A 24235-nucleotide genomic window follows, 5' to 3' on the forward strand; every position below is an offset into this window, starting at 1 on the left:
TTAGAGAGAGTTTTTTCCTCCACTGTTGATGTCCAATTATAATTAAATTTAAACTTATCTGTATTCGGTTACATATAAAGGCTTGCTGTATTTGGGATTTGTTGAGTTGTGTAAGGTCTTAAACCTTACCTTTGTAAAGTGCCTTGAGATAACTGTTATGAATTGTAGCGTTATAAATAAAATTCAATTGAGACTTCCAGCCTGTTATGTCCTTTAGACAATTTAGAAGTTTGACTAATTGGTTTGTTTCATGAACAAAGAAGATTGTGACTTCAATAAATCAATAAATCTAATACTGTTAAACATGCACATAAATGGCAACTGTAGTCAGTGTCTTCTCTTTTTATTAACTTAATAAGTTCTATTAACTTATCTTACAAACATATACAGTATGTTGGTCACTGAGTAAAGATTTAAACAAAATTATACCAACAACTATAAATGACACAATGTTGTGAGGAACAAATTTCAAATGGGATAATACCTGTCACTGTTTGCTGCCACTGACTGAGCTGCGCTTCATTATACAGCCATAACCCTAACCTTTATAGGCACAGTATCAGTCTTTATTAAAGTCCTGAGTCTTTATTAACTATCCTATAATCCCAGCAGACACGCCCTTGCTGACACAAGATATAGTTGACATGTTCAATTGCAGAGCAGTTGAAATCCAGACTTGCTGACAAGGGAGCAGACCCACAAGAAAAATCTTGTAGCTTTACATTTAAGCATTTTAGCTTTAGGAGAAACATATGGCCTATGTATGATCTTGAGCTGCCTCTCCAGACAGACTTGGATGCCATGACCCGAGGGCATCAGCACCAAGAGTGTCCGTCTGTTCTACCTTGGGCCTTGTCTGTTGTCCTCCCTGAGCCTTATAAAGCTTTTTAGTAGGTAGTATGGGTTGAAAAGTTGGGGAGGGCTCGTTTGAAAAGGACTCTGAGCTGATTTTATAACCAGAAAAGGAGCCATAGTAATTAATCTGTTCTATTAATAAGATAAAGTTAATTCAACCACATTCCCACCACACTCTGTAAGTTTTCTGCTTTGCACTAATGAAATATTAGTTTTCATTAGAAAGACAGGATCGACCAGAGGCCAAAAGGCTAACAAATCATTTCAAAGAGTGGATTTACTGATATAAAAGAAAACAATATAAATTCAATGCTAATTGCTTCTTGACCCGGTGCCTTGCTTTTATGGGGAGACCTGAATGTCACTGGTTTAGCATTTGTGATTCAAGCAACTCAAGGTTCTTTTTAGTGTAAACTGTGTCTTTTATGATATGTAGGTTTCATGTGTTCAAACCACTGTCTTTCTAGTAGTTTAGTCTGTTGATCTCTGAGTTACACATGTGGGCAAAATTTGTGGTTCTATGTCATAATGAAAAGAAAAACCCACAATGGTCATGGAAGTATCTAGAAAGTAACACAAGTAATAAATAAAAATGACTAAGAATTAACCAATGAAAATCAGACATCGCTTTTGAATTGTGGCTCAAAAGAACAACAAAAAAAAATAGACCATTTGTGTTTTTGTAGTTTCCATATGCGATGCCACAAATTAATGCCTCGCCAAAAGTGATGAAATTATTTTTTAACAATGAAATAATTGGACTAAAACAGAAGTTAAAGATCAATCATTGTATTTATTACTGATTTACCTTGATAGAATTCCATACCAAGCAGTCAGTAACGTTCCAGATCACCAGGGCCTGGTGCCTCTGTATTCCTGTTTTTGCTTCACAGACTGGGCAGTGCAGCAGTTCTCTCCTACAGTCCACGACCAGCCTTGTTGGCTTGTCTGGCTCTTCCGCTCCATTACTCTCTGGTTAACAAACATGTTTCCTGCTAGAGGCTGTGTCACCCCTTTAGAACAACTGTGTTTAGATTTTGTATCCAGATGTGTGTCTTTGCTGCTCAGAAATGTCAGGCTGCGAATGCCATCCTTGGATGCAGACAAAGGTAAAAGCGCCTGGGACCTGGGTGAAAGGGCATGACAATACAGGGTGAGTGGAAGAAAGGTTAAGGGTAAAGGTAAGGGGGTAACACATAGGCTTAAATGTTACTGTATTCACAAATTCAGGTACAGACACGTGACTAAATGCCCAGGAGGAATATGTGGAAGAGCGTTTTATATTAATTTCACAGTATACAATGCAGAGCCATAGTTGCAAACAGGATGTCTCCTTTAAACCTTTGCTCAACCATGAGAGTTAACATGTTATTTGTTGGACCTATCGTAGAACTTTATTTTTAACCAGACTGCACGCACAACAAGCAGCTGGGTGCAAAGACTTGTGGAAACTAGGCAGCTTGTTGACCCAGCAGATGGAAAACTGTACAACACAAACCTTCTGTAGGCCTAAAATTTACAGTTAAAAAGACACAGCAGAAAAACACAATGGACTGACTCTTATTTAGTCACAAATCTCTGCACATACAGTAAACTGAGCCACTTAACCACCAGATGTCCTTCTCAGGTTTATAAACCTCCAAGACAAACAACATTAAAGCCAAACACTCCAAAACGTATGAACAAGTGAGAGAACTACAGTAGTGTAGTGGGGTAAATACCTGCTTTGTAGTGTATGAGTACTGGACAAGCTGTGTGTGTCTGTGTGTGACTTATCCCCCACTGGTCTCACACCTGAGGAGGAACAAGGTACTCACACATGAGGAACTAGCGGAAACCTGCGTTTCTACACTGCACCCGTCTATTGATCAGTTAGATTATTATTATTATTATTATTATTATTATTATTATTATTATTATTATTATTATTATTATTATTATTATTATTATTATTATTATTATTATTATTATTATTAAAAGGCTTTATTCTAGTGAAGCTGATCAGGTTCTTAAAAATGTTTCATCCCATCAATCAAAAGCATGTTAGTTACACCATTGGCTTACAAGACAGAAACGTGTATGGAATAACTCAAACAACAACCTACAGGTCAATTCCCCCCAGAATGATGACAGGTAAAATGTCTTTATGATTCTCAACCAGATCCAGGTGCCACTAAATAGTAATACAGCAATGCTGTAATACACTTACTAGACAAGGATTACACATTTCATCACATCACAGCCAAAAACATGCAACAGATTCAAGTGTCACAAACAATCACCTACATGAATTATCATGCGATTCCTTCAGCAAATATATTGCAATCAATAATGATGACATAATTATTATGGTCATCTGGTAAAGATGCTGTGGACACAAAATCTTTTACTTATTGATGCATTTTAACCATTTAATATAATAATATTAAGTACTACTTTTTTTCTGTGTAAATCACAAGGTCAGTCTGATTTCTAGGTATAAGTCCAACCAGTGTTTTATTGCCATAAACATGCATTTTACCTGGCAAGTGTCCCTCCATCGGCCCAACATCTCTGCTGTCCATGTGTCGACTGTAGAGGACGCATTTGGCAACTAGACACCGTTGGCTACCAAAGAAACAACAGCCAGAGCCAGGAAGGGGTGCGAGAAGAAAACCAAAAACATACAGAAGGGAAAAAAGAAGGGAAGTGCAAGAGATGGAAGTGAATGCCAAGGCACATTGAGGAGGAGGACAAAAAAATGAAAGATTAAGTTAAACAACTGAGGACAAAAATGAAATTTAAAAATTAAAAATTCATATGATGTATCAATTAAACTAAACACAAAAAATAAAACAACCAAGGAACAAGAGCACAGCTTTCTCTTATAGTATATGAAGTTCTTCTGGGTATTAACATCATATATATAACAGTCGTGTGACAAAAAGCAAACTCACACATGTACGTGTTTGGTTGGTTTAATTGGTTGTAAAACAGGCAGACACAAAAGGTAAAGTTTTGTGGAAACAATGACCACATTGAAAAAGTTGTCCATGTCACACAAGCAACTAATCCTAAAATCAGCATTGCAACCATTCTTTCAAAGAGAAGAGGCAGCAGTGCCAGTCAGAGGCTGGTCAATGGAAGCCCAGCTGAGATCCATTAAGGGAACTGGCCAGGTTGCGAAGACAGTTAAAGGAAACACAATTAAACAAACAGAAAAAATGTGGAAGAATGTGTAAAACAAACCCAATGTGAGGGGAAGGAGAAAAAAGACAGACACAGGATTTAGAAAGCCAAAGTAATGTGTGACAGAAGGAATCAGCATCAATGTACCAGACTGCGTTAACTCACTGCCAGCAGGGGGCCTTTCTGGCACTATTAGTGCTAAACTTCATTTTCACTGTACTGCATGTAGATCATCAAGATTCATAATGAACAAGACCTGCACTCAGAGACTGAGGCTCAGGCACAGTACAACTAGGACGCGTGATACACTATATTGCCAAAAGTATTGGCTCACCTGCCGTGACTCGCATATGAACCCATTCCTAATCCATAGAGTTCAATATGATGTCGGTCCACCCTTTGTAGCTATAGCAGCTTCAACTATTCTGAGAAGGCTGTCCACAAGGTTTAGATAGTGTTTATGGGAATTCTTGACCATTCTTCCAGAGGTGCATTTGTGAGCTCATAAACTGATGCTGGATGAGAAGCCCTTTCTCTCAGTTTCTGCTCTAATTCATCCCAAATGTGTTTGGGTTGAGCTCAGGACTGAAGCTCTCTGCGCACTGTTCTTGAGCTAATTTGAAGGCCAACTGAAGTTTGGAGGTCTGTAGCAATTGACTCTGCAAAAAGTTGGGACCTCTTTGCACTGTGGACCTCAGCATCCGCTGACTCCTTTAGTTTGCGTAGCCTACCACTTGTGCCTGAGTTGCTGTCGTTCCCAAACGCTTCAATGTTCTTATTATACAGCTGACAGTCTATTGTGGAATATTTAGAAGTGAGGAAATTTCATAACTTTGTTGCAGAGGTGACATCCTGTCACAGTTCCATTCTGGAATTCACTGAGACCCATTCTTTCATAAATGTTTGTAAAAAAAACAGTCTGCATGCCTAGGTGCTTGAATTTATACAACTATGGCTGTTTCTGATTATTTGGATGGGTGAGCGAATACCTTTGGCTATACAGTATATGAGCTCACACAGACTCTGATTTATCACTTCTATATAAATAAAACATTCATGCTACACACCGATGTGTTCACAAATATCCTAGACTAAATTTTAATTGACAGATTTAGAAGACTGTGCGCGCGCCCTCATCCAACTACTGCTAAGCTCCTGCTTATGTTTGATGTTTCTTACTTGGTGCGTCTTGCCCTGCAGCGCTCGATTAACGGGGACTGTGGGCTCTGCTCCCTGCTGCTCCCAAGGGCAGACGCTGGGTCCGATCGAGTGGCAGCCTTGCTGGGGGAGGACGCTGTACTCTGGGGGTGGGAGAACTGGGAGGATACCAACAGCTGGGGGGAGTGAGGAGGAGCAAATGGCCACGGAAGTGCCCTCTGCTCCTGACGCACCGCTGAAGAGGAAGTAACAAGTCATTTCAATGATATGCACACCTGATGGTATAGTTCGTCTAAAAAGTCCCAGACAGCGAATGTTCCAACCAGAACATGCAATCTACTGCTTAAAGCGCTCCAGCAATATAGTAATGAAAAAACACTTTATTTTGGCCTTGTGACATCTCTGCTTGTTAAAATATTAAGGGAGACTATGGAATTGAAGCATGGATAGAAGTCACCTGGCTACACGCCCCTTTACTGTAATGTGGTGACTCTGTGCTGCCCGTGGTACTGCAACAGAAGATAATCCACTTCATTGGAATTCCACATATGCCTAGTGTAGTTTCCTTGGTTACTTCCTTCATACAATCTACAGTACCCACTATTGTCCATATAAACAGTAGTTCGTAGTTCATGAACTTAACATCTTCATTGCTGTACATTTACGGTAGCATAGATACAGTCAGGACCATAAATATTTGGACAGAGACACATTTCTTCTAATTTTGTTTCTGTACATTACCACAGTGAATTTTAAATGAAACAACTCAGATGCCATTGAAGTGCAGACTTTCAGCTTTAATTCCATGGGTTGAACAAAAAGATTGCATAAAACTGTGAAAAACTAAAGCATTTATTAAACACAATCCCTTCATTTCATGGGCTCGTAAGTAATTGGACAAATGAAATAACTGAAAATAAAATGGTCATTACTAATATTTGGTTGAAAACCCTTTGTTGGCAATGACAGCCTGAAGTCTTAAACTCGTGGACATCACGAGATGCTGGGTTTTCTCCTTCTGAATGCTCTGCCAGGCCTTTACTGCAGCGGCTTTCAGTTGCTGTTTGTTTGTGGGCCTTTCTGTCTGCAGTTTAGTCTTCAACAAGTGAAATGCATGCTCAATTGGGTTAAGATCAGGTGACTGACTTGGCCATTCAAGCATATTCCACTTCTTTGCTTTAATAAACTCCTGAGTTGCTTTGGCTGTAATGTTTTGGGTCGTTGTCCATCTGTATTATGAAACACCGCCCAATCAGTTTGACTGCATTCCACCTGGATCTGCCGCAGACAGTATGTCTCTGAACACCTCAGAATTCATTCGGCTGCTTCTGTCCTGTGTCACGTCATCAATAAACACTAGTGTCCCAGTGCCACTAGCAGCCATGCACGCCAGGCCATCACACTGCCTCCACAGTGTTTTTACTGATGATGTAGTGTGCTTTGGATCATGAGCTTCTCCATGCCTTCTCCATACTTTTCTCTTGCCATCATTCTGGTAGAGGTTGATTTTGGTTTCATCTGTCCAAAGAATGTTTTTCCAGAAGTGTGCTGGCTTTTTTAGATGCTTTCTAGCAAAGTCCAATCTGGCCTTCCCTATTCTTGAGGCTTATGAGTGGCTTGCACCTTGCAGTGTACCCTCTGTATCTACTTTCATGCAGTCTTCTCTTTATGGTAGACTTGGATATTGATACGCCTACCTCCTGGAGAGTGTTGTTCACTTGGTTGGCTGTTGTGAATGGGTTCCTCTTCACCATGGAAATGATTCTGCGATCATCCACCACTGTTGTCTTCCGTGGACGTCCAGGTCTTTTTGCGTTGCTAAGTTCACCAGTGCTTTCTTTCTTTCTCAGGATGTACCACACTGTTGATTTTGCCACTCCTAATACTGTAGCAATTTCTCCCATGTTTTTTTCTGTTTTCTCAGCTTAATGATGGCTCGTTTCACCTGCATGGAGAGCTCCTTTGACCGCATGTTGTCTGTTCACAGCAAAATCTTCAAAATGCAAACACGATTCCTCTAATCAACTCCAGGTCTTTTATCTGCTTCACTCATAATGACATAACAAGGGAATTGTCCACACCTGCCCATGCAATAGCATGGAAGTCAATTGTCCAATTACTTACGAGCCCATGAAATGAAGGGATTGTGTTTAATAAATGCTTTAGTTTTTCACATTTTTATGCAATCTTTTTGTTCAACCCATGGAATTAAAGCTGAGAGTCTGCACTTCAATGGCATCTGAGTTGTTTCATTTAAAATTCACTGTGGTAATGTACAGAAACAAAATTTGAAAAAATGTTTCTCTGTCCAAATATTTATGGTCCTGACTGTATCTGTTAACGTGTAACTTTAGTCAGTGTTAAAACAGCATTTTCCATCTGGTGGTCTGTTTAAGGTCAGTGTGTGGTACGCACACAAGTGTTTACCTTCTCTTTCCAGTAAAGAGTAGGGTTTGATCTCTCCATCCGTCTTTTTTAGGGGAACCTTTCTCAGCTGGGCTGCTATGGAGAGGAACACAGTTAGACTTGGGTCCAAACAGAATAGAATTTACTCTGTCAGGACTGTACCTCTTACTGTACATTTAGTCAGAAGAAACAGTTCAGCACTTGACTTTACTGTGAATCCATTAAAATCAATTATTCAAGTTTTTAAGTAGATCTGTGGCCTAGATGTAAATATATAAACATAAAGTACTGGATAAACGGTTCACTTTAAAATCAGCAATAATCACTCTTCAACAAGCAGCATCACATAACTAGATAGAGACAGTGAATGCAAACTAGCAAAGTGTAAGTGGTGGCAATCATATAACTGAATAACACCGGTCATGTTTAAATATAAAATGGTTTGCAGGTTTGAGAAGGGTAGTTGTGGGGAAACAGGCAGGCATTCAGTGAATCAGGTGGTCATTGGATTTTGAGGCAGTGGTATTTTCTAGGGGTATTCAGACACCCAGAGTTCACAACATGGCATGTAAACCAGCATTGGGGGAAAAACATGTGTCACACACATATTGTGGAGCTACTGTATCTATAGGCTTTAGGACTATAGAAGGGGAAAGGGAACAAAGTGCTGGGGAGCGAATGACAACACAAAAGAGAAATGTCTTACAAAAAGCTGTACATCCCCTGAGCCATAAGAGAGGACGGTGAGCCTAGGAGAGTTTGGCAAAACAACATAATTTGGAACTGGAATGGAAGCAGATCAGCTGTCCTGGGTCACGGGCCCTTATCAAATTTAAACTTCTGATGAAGGCAATTATGGTTTTCAATTACACTGTAAACACTGCTACACATACGAGTCTTTTCTGATGCTAAAAGTCATGACATGCAACATGTATTGGGCAGTGATTAGATCTAGCAATTCACAGTGTTGTTTTCCAAAAAAGGAAAAGGAAACAGAGGGCAATGGGAAACACTGGGTTAATAAGAATGGCCACATCAGCATATGTCAAAGGTCAATCAATAAAAAGAATGAAAACCAAAGCATGTCACAGTAATGACACATTACAGTACCTGCTCGGTTGAGAAAGAAGCCCTCAAACACCACAAAATTATTGACCTGGAAAGAAGAAAAGTAAAGTCAAGAAAACCAATACTGTTCTCTGTAAGTATTTGTTTATACATAGCATTTCAATAAAACCTTTATGGAAACACTGCTGTCATAGTTGTTCTGTCTTATTAAAATTGAACACATATGGTTAGAACCTGCCTTTTTGTTGACTACTGTCCTAAAATCAAAATTTCAATACAGGCTTGAAATGTAAACTGTAGATTAATGCAAAATTGGAACCCCTGTACAGACAGACAGAGCATCTGTCCCTTCTGCTGTTCTTCAAGGGGTGTAAATGCAGTACCCAGCCCCATTTCTAGCACCAATAATGCAATTCTAGGGCACAACCCCAAAATGGGGCTTTGGCAACAAATGCAAAGTACAAGATCAGTAAAGTCCAGTAGATGGTTTCGAAACTGCTCACGTTTTACTGTATGGTTTACCACTACAACAAGAAGGTACAGGTACAGTAGCAGATGTTGTATAGAAACTTAGACGGACTTACTCTGCCATAAACGTGCCATACTGGTTGCACCAGCAGTTCCAGACACTGACAGTTGATTTAAATACTATTTAAACTGAAATATTCTTTCAGTGTACAGTAATAGTGCTGACTTTGACATTAAGGAACTTTTGATAGGTGCAAAGGGAGCATTTCCTGCTTTCTGTAAGGCTATCATAACAAATCTAATCTAAAAATGTTATATCTACACTAGCACAATTTATTTACACATATCTTAAGGCTGTAGTGGCAAAAAGTAGTGTGCAATATACAGCACAATGAGAGCCAGCCAAATAGCCAACCAATACCTGGTGTAAAGACCCATGGTAAGATGGGACTTCTGGCTTTGTTCCATGTTTTTACATTATTATTTTTATTTTAAGTGTACCTTGCCTTATGCAAACACACTCACACTTAGTGATTTACTTTTAAGATAGGTGTAGTACTGGAGAGCTCTCCTTAGTACAGCTGTGAGAAAGTGAGAAAGATAGACGGCCAAAAGAAAGACATACAGTAGGTGCGGAAAGTATTCAGCCTCCCTTAAATTTTTCAAAATTGCAGCCATTTGCTAAAATCATTTGCTCTCATTTTTTTCTTATTAATGTACACACAGCACCCAATATTGACAGAAAAACAGAATTACGGACATTTTTTGCAGATTTATTAAAGAAAAACTCAAATATCACATGGTCATACATATTGAGACCCTTTGCTCAGTGTTTAGTAGAAGCACCCTTTTGAGCTAATACAGCCATGAGTCTTTTTGGGAATGATGCAACAGGTTTTTCACACCTGGATTTGGGGATCCTTTCCAGTTCTGTCAGGTTGGATGGTAAATGTTGGTGGACAGTCATTTTCAGGTTTGTCCAGAGATGCTCAATTAAGTTTAAGTTGGGACTCTGGCTGGGTCATGGAGTTGTTATGAAGCCACTGTTATTTTAGCTGTGCTTAAGATCATTGTCTTGTTGCAAGGTGAACCTTTGACCCAGTCTGACGGCCACACATACAACTTTGAATTGAGGCCAAAATGTTCTAATTTTGTCTCATCAGACCACAGAATCTTATTTCTCACCATCTTGGGGTCCTTCAGTTGTTTTTTAGCAAGCTCCATGCAGGCTTTCATGTCTCTTTCACTGAGGAGTTGGGGCACGGCCATTAAGCCCCGACTGGTGGAGGGGTGCAGTGATGGTTGACTTTCTGCAACTTTCTCCTCAGCCACGGTGATCTTTGGGTTCTTCTTCGTCTCTCTCTCAGAGGCTCTTCTCGCCAACATCACAGTTTGGCCAGACAGCCAGCTCTAGGAAGAGTCATGGTCATCCCAAACGTCTTCCGTTTAAGGATTATGGAGGCCATTGTGTGCATTTAGGTACCTTACGTGCAGCAGAAATGGTTTTGTAACCTTGGCCAGATCTGTGCCCTGCCACAATTCTGCCACTGAGCTCTTCAGGCAGTTGCTTTGATTGTCATTTGCTCTGACATGCACTGTGAGCTGTAGTGTGGCTTTCCTAATCAAGTCCAATCAGTATGCAAACAAAGCTGGACTCAAATGAAGGTGTAGAACAATCTCAAGGATGATCAGAAGAAATGGACAGCACCTTAGTTAAATATGGGTGTCACAGACAAGTCTGAATACTTATGACCATGTGATATTTCAGTTTTTATTTTTTAATTTAAAAGAAAAAAGATCTTAAATGATTTTAGTAATTGGCTGCAATATAACAAAGAGTGAACATTTTAAGGGGGTCTCAATACTTTTTGTACCCACTGTACACTGATAGAAATGTACAGATGGTACCTGAGGAACACTTTGTGTCAGACAGTAATGCTTTGAGAGGAAAGACTGGAATTTGGGTGAGGGCCTATCATATGCCATCATCACTGGTTCCAAATTCTTGTGCTACAGTGGACAGAGAGATAAGAGGCAGTTACTGAAAGCATTACACACAGTGTAGCTGATGACCACATTTCATTGTAGATTAGCATTACTGGTGTTGCATTTCCACAGGTTTCCAAAGTTGTCAATTACTGTGAGTAGCAAGGATTCATGACCTTTAATTTTTATTTCATATTGTAAAACTTTAAATGCTTGTTGACTTAGCTATAAGTATATATGTGTATATATATATATATATATATATATATATATATATATATATATATATATATATATATATATATATATATATATATATATATATATACCACACTCTATTCTCACCCTCCGCGGGTGGTCTCATCCACTTTCCAAGCTCGGGTCCTCTACCAGAGGCCAGGGAGCTTGAGGGTTCTGCGCAGTATCCTTGCTGTTCCTAGGACTGCACTTTTCTGGACTGAGATTTCGGATGTTATTCCAGGGATCTGTCGTAGCCACTCCTCCAGTTTGGGGGTCACAGCCCCTAGTGCTCCGATCACCACAGGCACCACTGTGGCCTTCACCTTCCAAGCCTTCTCCAGTTCTTCTCTGAGCCCTTGGTATTTCTCTAGTTTCTCATGCTCCTTTTTCCTGATGTTGCCATCGCTTGGTATTGCCACATCCACCACTACGGCTTTCCTCTGCTCTTTATCCACCACCACAATGTCTGGTTGGTTCGCCATTACCATTCTGTCAGTCTGGATCTGGAAGTCCCACAGGATCTTGGCTCGCTCGTTCTCTACCACCTTGGGAGGTGTTTCCCACTTTGACCTTGGGGTTTCCAGTCCATACTCGCGCAGATGTTCCTGTATACTATGCCAGCCACTTGGTTTATGGCGTTCCATGTATGCTTTGCCTGCCAGCAATCTTACACCCTGCAGTTATGTGCTGGACCGTCTCTGGGGCCTCTTTTGCACAGTCTACACCTTGGGTCTTGTCTGTGTGGTAGATCTGGGCCTCTATGGCTCTGGTGCTCAGGGCCTGCTCCTGTGCGGCCAGGATGAGTGCCTCTGTGCTGTCCTTCAGCCCAGCCCTTTCAAGCCATTGTAGGATTTGTTGAGATCAGCCACTTCAGTTATGTTCCGGTGGTACATCCCGTGCAAGGGCTTGTCCTCCCATGATGGTCCCTCTTCCAGCATCTCATCCTCTGTTCTCCACTGCCTGAGACATTCACTCAGCACGTCATATGTCGGGGCCTTATCCTTGATGTACTTATGGATCTTGGATGTTTCATCCTGGATAGTGGCTCTCACGCTCACTAGTCCTCTGCCTCCTTCCTTGCGGCTAGCGTACAGTCTCAGGGTGCTGGATTTGGGGTGGAACCCTCCATGCATGGTGAGGAGCTTTCGTGTCTTAACATCTGTGGTCTGTATCTCTTCCTTTGGCCACCTTATTATTCCCGCAGGGTATCTGATCACTGGCAGAGCGTAGCTGTTTATTGCCCGGGATTTGTTCTTGCCATTGAGCTGGCTTCTTAGGACTTGCCTTACTCGTTGGAGGTATTTAGCTGTTGCCGCATTCCTTGTTGCCTGTTCAAGGTTGCCGTTTGCCTGTGGTATTCCAAGGTACTTGTAATTGTCCTCAATGTCTGCTATTGTTCCTTCTGGGAGTGAGACCCCTTCTGTGTGGATTACCTTGCCTCTCTTTGTCACCATCCTCCCAGAGGATATATATATATATATATATACACACTCTAATCTCACCCTCCGCGGGTGGTCTCATACACTTTCCAAGCTCGGGTCCTCTACCAGAGGCCAGGGAGCTTGAGGGTTCTGCGCAGTATCCTTGCTGTTCCTAGGACTGCACTTTTCTGGACTGAGATTTCGGATGTTTTTCCAGGGATCTGTTGTAGCCACTCCTCCAGTTTGGGGGTCACAGCCCCCAGTGCTCCGATCACCACAGGCACCACTGTGGCCTTCACCTTCCAAGCCTTCTCCAGTTCTTCTCTGAGCCCTTGGTATTTCTCTTGTTTCTCATGTTCCTTTTTCCTGATGTTGCCATCGCTTGGTATTGCCACATCCACCACTACGGCTTTCCTCTGCTCTTTATCCACCACCACAATGTCTGGTTGGTTCGCCATTACCATTCTGTCAGTCTGGATCTGGAAGTCCCACAGGATCTTGGCTCGCTCATTCTCTACCACCTTGGGAGGTGTTTCCCACTTTGACCTTGGGGTTTCCAGTCCATACTCCGCGCAGATGTTCCTGTATACTATGCCAGCCACTTGTTATGGCGTTCCATGTATGCTTTGCCTGCCAGCATCTTACACCCTGCAGTTATGTGCTGGACCGTCTCTGGGCCTCTTTGCAACAGTCTACACCTTGGGTCTTGTCTGGTGTGGTAGATCTGGGCCCTCTATGGCTCTGGTGCTCAGGGCCTGCTCCTGTGCAGCCAGGATGAGTTGCCTCTGTGCTGTCCTTCAGCCCGCCCTTTCAAGCCATTGGTAGGATTTGTTGAGATCAGCCACTTCAGTTATGTTCCGGTGGTACATCCCGTGCAAGGGCTTGTCCTCCCATGATGGTCCCTCTTCCAGCATCTCATCCTCTGTTCTCCACTGCCTGAGACATTCACTCAGCACGTCATCTGTTGGGAGCCTTATCCTTGATGTACTTATGGATCTTGGATGTTTCATCCCGGATAGTGGCTCCTCACCCTGCTCACTAGTCCTCGGCTCCTCCTTCCTTGCGGCTAGCGTACAGTCTCAGGGTGCTGGATTTGGGGTGGAACCCTCCATGCATGGTGAGGAGCTTTCGTGTCTTAACATCTGTGGTCTGTATCTCTTCCTTTGGCCACCTTATTATTCCCGCAGGGTATCTGATCACTGGCAGAGCGTAGCTGTTTATTGCCCCGGGATTTGTTCTTGCCATTGAGCTGGCTTCTTTAGGACTTGCCTTACTCGTTGGAGGTATTTGGCTGTTGCCGCATTCCTTGTTGCCTGTTCAAGGTTGCCCGTTCGCCTTGTGGTATTCCAAGGTACTTGTAGTTGTCCTCAATGTCTGCTATTGTTCCTTCTGGGAGTGAGACCCCTTCTGTGTGTCTTACCTTGCCTCTCTTTGTCACCATCCTCCCACATTTCTCGATGTCCGAAATGACATCCGATGTCCGAGCTGTAGATCCTGGTGTTGTGGATCAGCGAGTCGATTGTCTCGCTCACTCTTGGCGTACAGCTTGATGTCATCCATGTAGAGGAGGTGACTTATGGTGGCCCCCCACTTCCGGAGTCGGTATCCATAGCCAGTCTTGTTTATATTGGCTGAGGGGGTTTCAGACCTATGCAGAGACAGCAGTGGGGACAGTGCCATCTCCTTGGTATATGCCACATTTGATGGATACTTGGGAAAGTGGCTTCCAATTGGCTTCAAGGGTGGTTCTCCACACCTCATCGAGTTTGCAATGAAGGCACCTTAGGTTCTGTTGATGTGTACAGCTCAAGCATTCAGTGATCCATGTGGTGGCATTGAGTCATAGGCTTTCTTGTAGTCGATCCAGGCTGTGCACAGGTGGTGTGTCGCATTCTGCAGTCTTGGGCGACTGTTCTGTCTACCAGGAGTTGGTGTTTTGGCTCCTCTGGTATCCTTACCAATGCCCTTCTGTGCTTCGCTCATGTATTGGCTATGTGCCAACTTATCTTAGCTGCGATGATTGCCTGACATGAGCTTCCATTTGTGGAGAGACAGGTTATTGGCCGGTAGTGGATGGACTGTAACCTTGAGGGATCCTTCATTATACAGGATCGTTCGCCCTTCGGTTAGCCATTCAGGGTGAGTCCCATCCCTTAGCAGCTGGTTCATTGTGCTGCCAGGCGCTCATGGATTGCAGTGAGCTTCTTTAGCCAGTAGGGGTGGATCAATGTCAGGCCAGGTGCTGTCCAGTTTTTCATACCTGAGACTCTATGTTGGATGTCTGCCACTGTGATAGTCACTGGCTTCTGTTCAGGGAGGTTGGCTGTGGTCTTCCCTCAGATCCACCAGCCACTGTGCATCTCTGTTGTGTGATGCCTCCCTTTCCCCATATACCCTTCCAGTACTGTTCAGTTTCCAGCCTTGGTGGGTCTGCTTGTTGTTATTACCCTGCCATGAGAGTACACTTTCGCAGGTTGTGTTGCGAACAGCCGGTTTTATTCGTTCTGGCTTCGTTATCTCTGGTGTATCTCTTTAGGCGGCTGGCCAAGGCTTGTAGCCTTTGCTTGGGCAGTTTCGAGTGCTTCAGGTATGGTCATCTGGCTGGCTGTACCTCTTGGGCATTGGTCTTTCATTGCACCTCTCTGGGCCTCTGTCATTTGGCTCACTTCCCTCCGAGCTGCCTTGATTTTTGCCTCCAACCTTCGATTCCATGGTGGGTATTGTTTCTCATGGCTCCCATGGTTGCTCTTATGGCCAAGCACCTCTAGGATCACTGATGCTGAAGCGTATATCAGCTCATTGGTTTCTGTGATTGTTGTGGTAGGGATCGCTCTCAATGCTGCATTCACATCTTCCATGATATATATATATATATATATATATATATATATATATATATATATATATATATATATATATATAAAATTTATATAAAATTGGCAATTACTACTACTACTACTACTACTACTACTACTACCACTACTATTAATCTGAGTGAGGGAATCATTCACCTGTAGCATGAAATCAAACAGTTCAAGTCCATAACCATGTCGCTGCAGGCTCTCTGCTATGTAGAAATCCAAAACACACAGTGGCTCTGCCTCTATGTGTACACCCTGTTGGTCCTTTAAAGGAGAATACAACAAGCACATCAATACTGGTGATAAAAGAAACACATTTATATATAGAATCAGTGAATTATGACAAACTCGAAAAGAAGAGTGTTGACTCACAAGCAGAAATAATTTCTTGTAGCCAACCTTGAGAAATCCCACAAGCACACCACGTCCCCTGTATGCAGGGAAAAAAATGGCCAACATGTTTGATTTGGGTTTGAGGGGTATGAAATTACAATAAATAGTGAATCAACCTAGTTGTCCATTTTGCTCATCTGAACAGAGTAGGGTTGGCTTAAGTTGTTCAAATGACGTGTATGTATATTATATCTGAGAGTGTGTGTGTGTAATGACCTGACATACCCATTTCTCTCTCCATCCTTCAGCAGGTACAGCTGGTGCTTCTGAGACTGCATCTTGGACGCACTTGTTATAGATGCTGGGAGCTGTTGAGCCTGTAGAAATGGGAATCCATCATAGTTATGAGTAGCAAAAAGAAATAATACAGCGAAAGTACTAGGCATTACCGTCTGTACGAACATCACTGATTCAAGCAAATCCTGTGCTTGTAATGTGGTACACGTAGGCAAATGATCCCATATAATTCTTCAGTTTAGGGGCTTTTCTCTCTTCATTATCCTCTCACCTCAACCAGTCCAGGAAAATGTCTAACCCTTGGCATGACTCTTAAAAAAGGTCACCAACTTTATACTCACTCCAGAGTACAATACGCTTTGTCATCCTGCCTGATATTTCAGCAAATAAAGGAAATCCCCTCCCACAGTGGGGAAATGTATCTCTGCATTTGAACTATCCCCTGGGGGAGAGCTGCCACATTGGGATGCTTGGGGAGCCACTGTAAAGTGTCTTAATCAAGGACACACCTGGTGCCAGAAGCGGGGATTGAGCCAGGGACCTTCTGCAAAACCAGACCAATGCCTACTACCTACTGAGCTACCAGGCCACTAATACAATCCACCGCCTACAGTAGCAGCGGATAGGAACATATAGAGTCTAATGTGAACCAAGGGTGTGTACTTTTTAACGTATATACTAAAACAACAGAGTATGTACAATGTGTATTTGAGATAAGTTAACACATTAGTGAGCGTTGACTGCATGTGCAGCTTGCACAACACACATTTGTGCCAAGTATGAAATACGCTCAAAATTGCTTTTACAGATTTGCAAACATGATCACATTTGTAAATCAATCAAATACAAATTTGGGAAGGGATTTGATAAAAGTTTTCCTGATAGATTACTTGGTTGTGGGGTATAACTGTATACCATAAATTTGAGCAGATCACACTTTTGCCCTACAGGCATGTGCAACATCAGTGTTAAAGTTAGAACTGCTACTATTGTATGCACACGTTAGTACGGATGATGTGGAACAGAGGTTTTCGACTTCTGCCTTCTGAGAGGTTACGTATAAACTCTTGAAAACTTTAATAAAATTTCATAAACCCACATAAAACTTACTTTTGCTGAGGCTTTGCCAAGTTCATCAATGACTGTGGCTATGTTGGCCTGATGATCCGGCCTGTAAAGCAAAACATGATAAGCAGTGAATAACAAAGAAACTGACTTAAATATAAAATCAGGAGATGCAAGGACAGCTACAGGAAGAGGTCGGAGCATCGCCTTGAGAAGAGCCATGTCTGATGTGTAGAAAGAACATCTTAGAAACATCTTAGGCCACGGTGAGGCTGGAAATGACGGCCAGGTCACGGGTGACTAAGCCTGGCCAAATGAGTTAAACCTGTTCTTTATTGGATTTGATTCTGCCCAGTCCCCAGTCTCCATCACCACGGCCCCCTCTTCACACCTCTCCAGACCAGGTGTTTCCTCCCAGCTGGTCACACCTCAGCACCATGCAGTCCACCCTGCCCTTCCTCCGACTGCAACAAAAAGCCCACAACCCCCCTCTGCCTCTGAACAAGGTTAGGAGGGAACTGAGGAAGACCAAGGCCGGGAAGGCAACAGGCCCTGATAACATCAGCTCCAGGGTCCTTAGGGAGTGTGCAGACCAGCTTAGTAAGGTGATCCTCTCCATATTCAACCTGAGCCTCAGCCTGGAGAGACTCGTACTCTGGATGACTTCCTGTCTGGTTCCAGTTGCAAAGGTACCCTGTCCTAAGGAGCCGAAACACTTCAGACCCATCGCCTTAAACTCTCATCTGATGAAGGCCATGGAGAGGATCGTCATCAGTCACCTACGCACCCAGGTTATCTCAGCACTGGACCCGCTGAAGTTTGCATATTGACTAGGCATCGGGGTGGAAAACGTCATCTACCTGCAGCATTGGGCCCTGTCTCACCTGTAGTCCCCTGCGAGCACTGTGAGGGTCATGTTTTTTGACTTCTCCAGTGCTTTCAATACCAATTAGCCATGACTGCTGAGGAGGAAGCTGGAGGTGGCAGATGTGGACCAAAATCTGGCTGTTTGGACTATAACTTACCTCACAGACAGGCCACAGTTTGTGGGGCTGCATGACTGTGTGTGTGATGTAGTAGTCTGCAGCACGAGGGCACCTCAAGGGACTGTGCTCACCCTTTTTCTGTTCACACTGTACACATCAGACTTTAAATACAAATCCCACCACTTCCACCTAGGGGGCGAGCAGGAGTAGAGGGGGGTCATTACTGACTTTGAGAGCTGGTGTGAGAATAACCACCTGATCCTTAACACAGGCAAAACAAAGGAGTTAGTGCTTGACTTCAGGAGGTCCCCTCCACCTCACGCACCAGTGAACATCCACGGCTCAAACATTGAGACTGTGGACACTGTTAAATACCTGGGTGTTTACCTTAACAATAAAATGGACTGGTCTAAGAACACAAACGCCCTATAAAAGAAGGGCCAGAGTCGCCTTCACCTGCTGAGGAGACTGAGGAGCCTTTGGTTCACTATGACTTAAATGTTTCTGTACTTTTGCTGTACAGTTTAGGATTTATTAGTATTTAAAAGTTCCATGTCATACTGTAATACTGTATGACAATACTGTAATGTGTTTTACCGACTTACTGAAACGAAACAGCGCATACGGATGTTATTCAATGTTCATTTTACACATAAATAATGAATTGTAATTCATGCACGGACCGGTGTTGAAGTGGGGAAAAGCGAGTTAGCTGTCCTCGTCGATGCCTTAACGATGTTTTGTCGTCTGTACAGCTTAGTGATAACAAGATCATTTTCTTGTTATCGTATTCTTAACATTTTACAGGAGGACTTCCTTTTCCAAGACATTTTGTATAATTTAAGTGGAGCCTTGAAAATGTTCAGATGCGTACATAACACACAGACGCACACACACGCACACACACACACAAATTAACCTGTGACCAGTCTGTCAACCTGTATCTGTCAACCTGTGTCGCGTCTGAATCCAGACGTAAACAGCTACTGGCTGGCTGTGACTCTTCCTCTCAACGTTGAACGTGACTCGTTGCTGCGCACTGACGTTTTAATTCTCGCCAAATCGTTTGATGCCGTACAGAAATGCTCACGGACAAGAAAACCAATAGCGAGCAACGCTGCTTATATGTTGAACTAGAGCAAACGTATGAATGAGACGCTGCTCCGCTTCCGCACAAGGTTGAAGTGACCGTGTCACAAACACGACACAAAAGAGGAGTTAAATGTGAGAGCTGACAACACAGTAACAACAGACACACGATAACAGCTGCTGGTGCCAACGTAGCAAATGAAAACACTTTATAAAACAACCGGATTTATCGTAACATCGACTCAAAGTGGTCGCAAGTTAACCTGGCTGCTGCTGTTGTTGCGCGTGACCACCTTATGCTCGTTAGATACGTGTAATGCGAGACGCTAAGGGCAGATCTACCTGTGGCGCAGTGGTTCCGTACGTGGACTTAAGCCTGTTTTTGTTTATTTCACAAAGTGTTTCTGAATGTTTTTATTTATAATTGATCAGTATTGAACTCAGTCAAGGCTCCGAAGACAAAACGCAGAGATTTGACATTTGATCCTTTATTGGAAGCACTCAGTCCTCACTTTCCTTTAGCCACTTGCGTATCTATAAGTACAGTGTACAGTGTACTATTATTTACAGACGACAAGACATTAACACAACATTGGCACGGCATCGGCGTGGACAGCTAACATGCGTCCTTCCTGCTACAAACAGCTGCCGTAACTAAGAGCAACCGGGGCGGCATCTGGAAGTCGGTCGCCAGTTAACGTGGACGCGACTTAATACGGAACACCGGAAATGCATCTGATTTTACATGCATGGTTCTACATTTGGAGAAACATAACAACAGAAGACAAGACCAAAGCTTCCACACAGGACAGGACAGAATGCACTCATATATGAATAAATACAGATAAACACGCTATCTGACAGATTTGTTAGTAACATTAGTGTACACAACCTGTACACAGCTTTTTTTATAGTTTTTCTAAGTTTGGCGCAGTACAAACGCTGTTTTTAAAGCTACGATGTGCGTCGGGGTCAGAGCGCGCATTGTTTACACCGCGGAGCAGCTGATCGCGCTGCGCAGCGCCGTAGTTCTGCCCAGAGACAGACACGAGATCACCGCTGAGGTGCTGGTGAAGTCCCGACGGGGGCGCCGCGCTGGAAAACTACGACGGGAGAAAACGAGACGCTTCAGGCCCGCTGTCCCCTCCGTTATCATGGGGAACGTGAGATCTCTCGCCAACAAGATCGACGAGCTCGCGGCGCTCACACGGTACCAGCCGGAGTACAGAACGAGCAGCGTCCTGCTGTTCACGGAGACCTGGCTGACGTCACTCATCCCGGACTCGACTGTCGCACTGGACAATTTTCATCTGCTACGTGCGGACAGAACGGAGAACAGCGGTAAGAGGAAGGGAGGGGGTCTGGCTGTGTTTGTGAACATCAGGTGGTGTATGCCACAACATTGCACTGTCAAAATGAAGCTGTGTAACAGAGACATTGAGCTGTTAGCGGTGGGCATGAGGCCATTCTACCTGCCAAGGGAGTTCACACACGTTATAATAATTGCTGTGTACGTCCCACCCTCCGCTAACGCTGACACAGCTTCTGAGACCCTGCTCTCAGTCACCAGCAGGCTGCAAACACAGCACCCACAGGCCCTCTTCCTGATCTCTGGGGACTTTAACCATGTACCTCCTTCAGCTGCTCTGCCTACATACACCCAGTATGTGACCTGCCCCACCAGAGACAATAAAACACTGGACTTATTCTATGCCAACACCAAAGAGGCCTACGCTGCATCCTCCCTCCCACCACTGGGCAGAGCTGACCACAACATCCTGCATCTCCTGCCTGTGTATAAACCTGTTGTACACAGGCAGCCGGTGGTGCCCCGCACAGTGAAGAGGTGGACAGCTGAGAGCGAGGAGGCTCTCAGGGACTGTTTTAACACCACTGTGTGGACGGAGCTCTGCGACCCACATGGGGAGGACATTAACGCAATAACAGACTGTGTAACGGACTACATAAACTTCTGCTGTGAAAACACTGTTCCCACCAGGCGGGTTCGGTGTTTCACCAACAGCAAACCATGGGTCACCCCTGATATTAAAGCTCTGCTAAAGGAGAAGAAGAGAGCATTTAAATCAGGGGACAGGGAGGAGCTGAGGAGGGTGCAGAAGGAGCTGAGGAGGAAAATCCGTGAGGGGAAGTCCAGCTACAGGAGGAAGATGGAGGAGCAGCTGCAGCAGAACAATGTCAGTGAGGTGTGGAGGAGCCTGAAAACCATCTCAGGCTTCAAAGCTCCACACCCACAGGCTGAGGGGGACCTGAGCTGGGTCAACGAGCTGAACTCACACTTTAATAGGTTTGACCAAGCACCCACTCACACCTCCCAGCCTGCCTCCGAACCTCTTGTCACCTCATACCACTGGATTACCAGCCCCCACAGCCCTTCACACCTTTACACAAAGCCCTCTACCCTCAGCCCTGACGACTGGTGACTCATCCCAACCACACCCCCTCACTTCACACCACACTGAGTCACTTCCTCAACCCCTCACTTCACACCACCTAAGACACTCCCTCCACCCCTATCCTTCTCCAGCACCCAGGTGAGAAGTGAGCTCAGGAAGATCAAGGCCAGGAAAGCAGCTGGACCAGACGGCATCAGCTCCAGACTCCTTAAGTCCTGTGCAGGCGAACTGTGTGGAGTTATGGAGCATGTCTTCAACCTGAGCCTCAAGCTGAGGGTGGTACCACAGCTCTGGAAGACCTCCTGCGTGGTACCAGTGCCCAAGACACCGCACGCCAAAGACCCCAGCAGCTTCAGACCAGTGGCTCTGACATCACACCTGATGAAGACACTGGAGAGACTGGTCCTGGGTAACCTCCGCTCTGCAGTGGGAACCTACCTGGACCCGCTGCAGTTCGCCTACCGACACGGCATAGGAGTAGACGACGCCGTCATCTTCCTCCTACATCGAGCCCTTTCCCACCTAGAGAAGCCCGGCAGCACTGTGAGGATCATGTTCTTTGACTTCTCCAGTGCCTTCAACACCATCCAGCCGATGCTTCTGAAACACAAACTGGAGGAGGCTGGTGTGGACCTTCATCTGACGGAGTGGATTATGGACTATCTCACAAACAGGCCTCAGTTTGTGAGAGCCAGGGACTGTGTGTCTGACACTCTGACCTGCAGTGTGGGGGCCCCACAGGGGACTGTACTGGCCCCCTTCCTTTTCACCCTCTACACGTCAGACTTCAGACACAACACGGACAGCTGTGTTCTGCAGAAGTTCTCTGATGACTCTGCGATCGTCGGACTGATCACTGATGATGACGATGCAGAGTACAGAGGACTCACTCAGAACTTTGTGGACTGGTGCCAGCGGAACCACCTCCTGATCAATGTAGGGAAAACGAAGGAGATGGTGGTGGATTTCCGCAGACAGCAGCCTGCTCTCATCCCACCGATGCACATCCAGGGAAGGGACATTGAGAGAGTGGACTCTTACAAGTACCTGGGAGTGCATCTGAACAATAAACTGGACTGGACTCATAACACGGATGCACTGTACAGGAAGGGTCAGAGCAGACTCTACCTGCTGAGGAGACTGCGGTCTTTTGGAGTGAAGGGGCCACTCCTGAAGACCTTCTATGACTCTGTGGTGGCATCAGCCGTCCTGTACGGTGTGGTCTGCTGGGGCAGCAGCATCACAGCGAGGGACAGGAAGAGACTGGACAGGATCATCAGAAAGTCCAGCTCTGTCCTGGGCTGCACTCTGGACACGGTGCAGGAGGTGGGTGAGAGAAGGGTCCTGGCTAAACTGACATCCATCATGGACCAGGTCTCTCACCCACTGGAGGACTCACTGTCTGCTCTGGAGAGCAGCTTCAGTAGCAGACTGATCCACCCTCGCTGTGTGAAGGAGAGATATCGTAGATCCTTCCTACCTGCTGCTGTCAGACTGTACAATCAGAACTGTTGACCACATCCCACCACAGTCACTCACCCACTGCATCAGTGGTTTATATAGCAACCTGCTCTGCACAATATTTGTGTAAATCTGTGAACAATCATGTATATTGTTACCGGTACAAATCTTATACCCATTACTGTGCAATAACCCTGCAATGACCTCATACTCACTCTAACTGTACTGTACTGCTTTGTACTGTGCCAACACAAACTGTTCTGTACCTGTATTCTTGCTCATCTGTACTGCTGTTGTGAGAGGTAATTTCCCCACTGCGGGACTATTAAAGGTTTTCTTATACTTATTCTTATTACTGTTTGAGTTTGGCATTACTTTCCGACGTATCCAGACAAGCTAATTAAACTATTGAATGTCGGTACTCTAGGTGCAGAGAGAGACATGCTAACTAGCCATCACTACAAACACATGACAAATCAGATCACAACGTACCTTCCAACGGATTTACGACCTGCAACAAGGACTTCGTCCAAGACGGAGATTCTCTCAGAGAATAAGTGATTAATATTAAAAGGAAACTCCATACCTCAGATTACCCAGACAGGTGTAACGTAACGCAAGGAGCAACACACAGTCACAAAGCAATATGATGCCACACTAGCTAGCCAGCTAGTAGCTGATATAGCTTTGAAAAACGGTATCTACCCACAAAAGAGATTACTTGCTAGTAGCATTTATCGGCTAGCAGCGCTTTATTATAGCACTGGCCGGATTTGAGCGACACTGTATAATAGGTTAAACCAGAAACAGTCACTCCACTTGCGTTGTCACTGACTACCGATCTATTGTGTCGGCTTTAGTAGCAACGTTAACCGTAATGTTTGTAAAACACAAGGGAGTCAATCTGCTCTACAGTGCCGATCATTTAAAAATGGCAAAGTACAGGGTGAAAAAGATGT

At 44.2% G+C, this 24235-nt stretch overlaps 1 protein-coding gene across 18 annotated transcripts; it reads right to left on the bottom strand.

Moving 5' to 3' along the window:
- Window positions 1–326: 326 nt before the first annotated feature.
- atat1 (alpha tubulin acetyltransferase 1) lies at window positions 327–24156 on the bottom strand. Of its 18 annotated transcripts, XR_008696086.1 has the most exons (13): window positions 23769–24155; window positions 17372–17432; window positions 16250–16341; window positions 16004–16061; window positions 15782–15895; window positions 11032–11133; window positions 8698–8743; window positions 8294–8336; window positions 7609–7683; window positions 5203–5416; window positions 3377–3462; window positions 2577–2649; window positions 1843–1981 (listed from the first exon to the last, which is right to left on the bottom strand). XR_008696086.1 is itself a non-coding variant. In XM_055512790.1 (12 exons), the coding sequence occupies exons 1-12, from the start codon at window positions 23858–23860 to the stop codon at window positions 1705–1707; spliced, it is 1299 nt and encodes a 432-aa protein (XP_055368765.1). In that variant the 5' UTR covers window positions 23861–24156; the 3' UTR covers window positions 327–1704. The 18 variants fall into 18 exon arrangements, 17 of the variants coding, with proteins under 17 accessions (XP_055368765.1, XP_055368763.1, XP_055368766.1 ...); XM_055512790.1 differs by lacking the exon at window positions 8294–8336 and having other exon boundaries at window positions 327–1981; window positions 7597–7680; window positions 23769–24156; XM_055512788.1 differs by lacking the exon at window positions 8294–8336 and having other exon boundaries at window positions 327–1981; window positions 7597–7683; window positions 23769–24156.
- Window positions 24157–24235: the final 79 nt, after the last annotated feature.

This window comes from Betta splendens, chromosome 11 (genome assembly GCF_900634795.4).
Source record: "Betta splendens chromosome 11, fBetSpl5.4, whole genome shotgun sequence".
Taxonomy (NCBI): domain Eukaryota; kingdom Metazoa; phylum Chordata; class Actinopteri; order Anabantiformes; family Osphronemidae; genus Betta; species Betta splendens.

Excerpts from the sequence above, each read along its gene's own strand:
- atat1 (XM_055512788.1), bottom strand. The coding sequence starts at position 23,860 with ATGGAGTTTCCTTTTAATATTAATCACTTATTCTCTGAGAGAATCTCC. Across the intron at positions 16,342-17,371 it reads TTGGCAAAGCCTCAGCAAAA|GCTCAACAGCTCCCAGCATC; the intron begins GTAAGTTTTATG and ends CCATTTCTACAG. Across the intron at positions 7,684-8,697 it reads CTTCTTTCTCAACCGAGCAG|CAGCCCAGCTGAGAAAGGTT; the intron begins GTACTGTAATGT and ends TCCTCTCCATAG.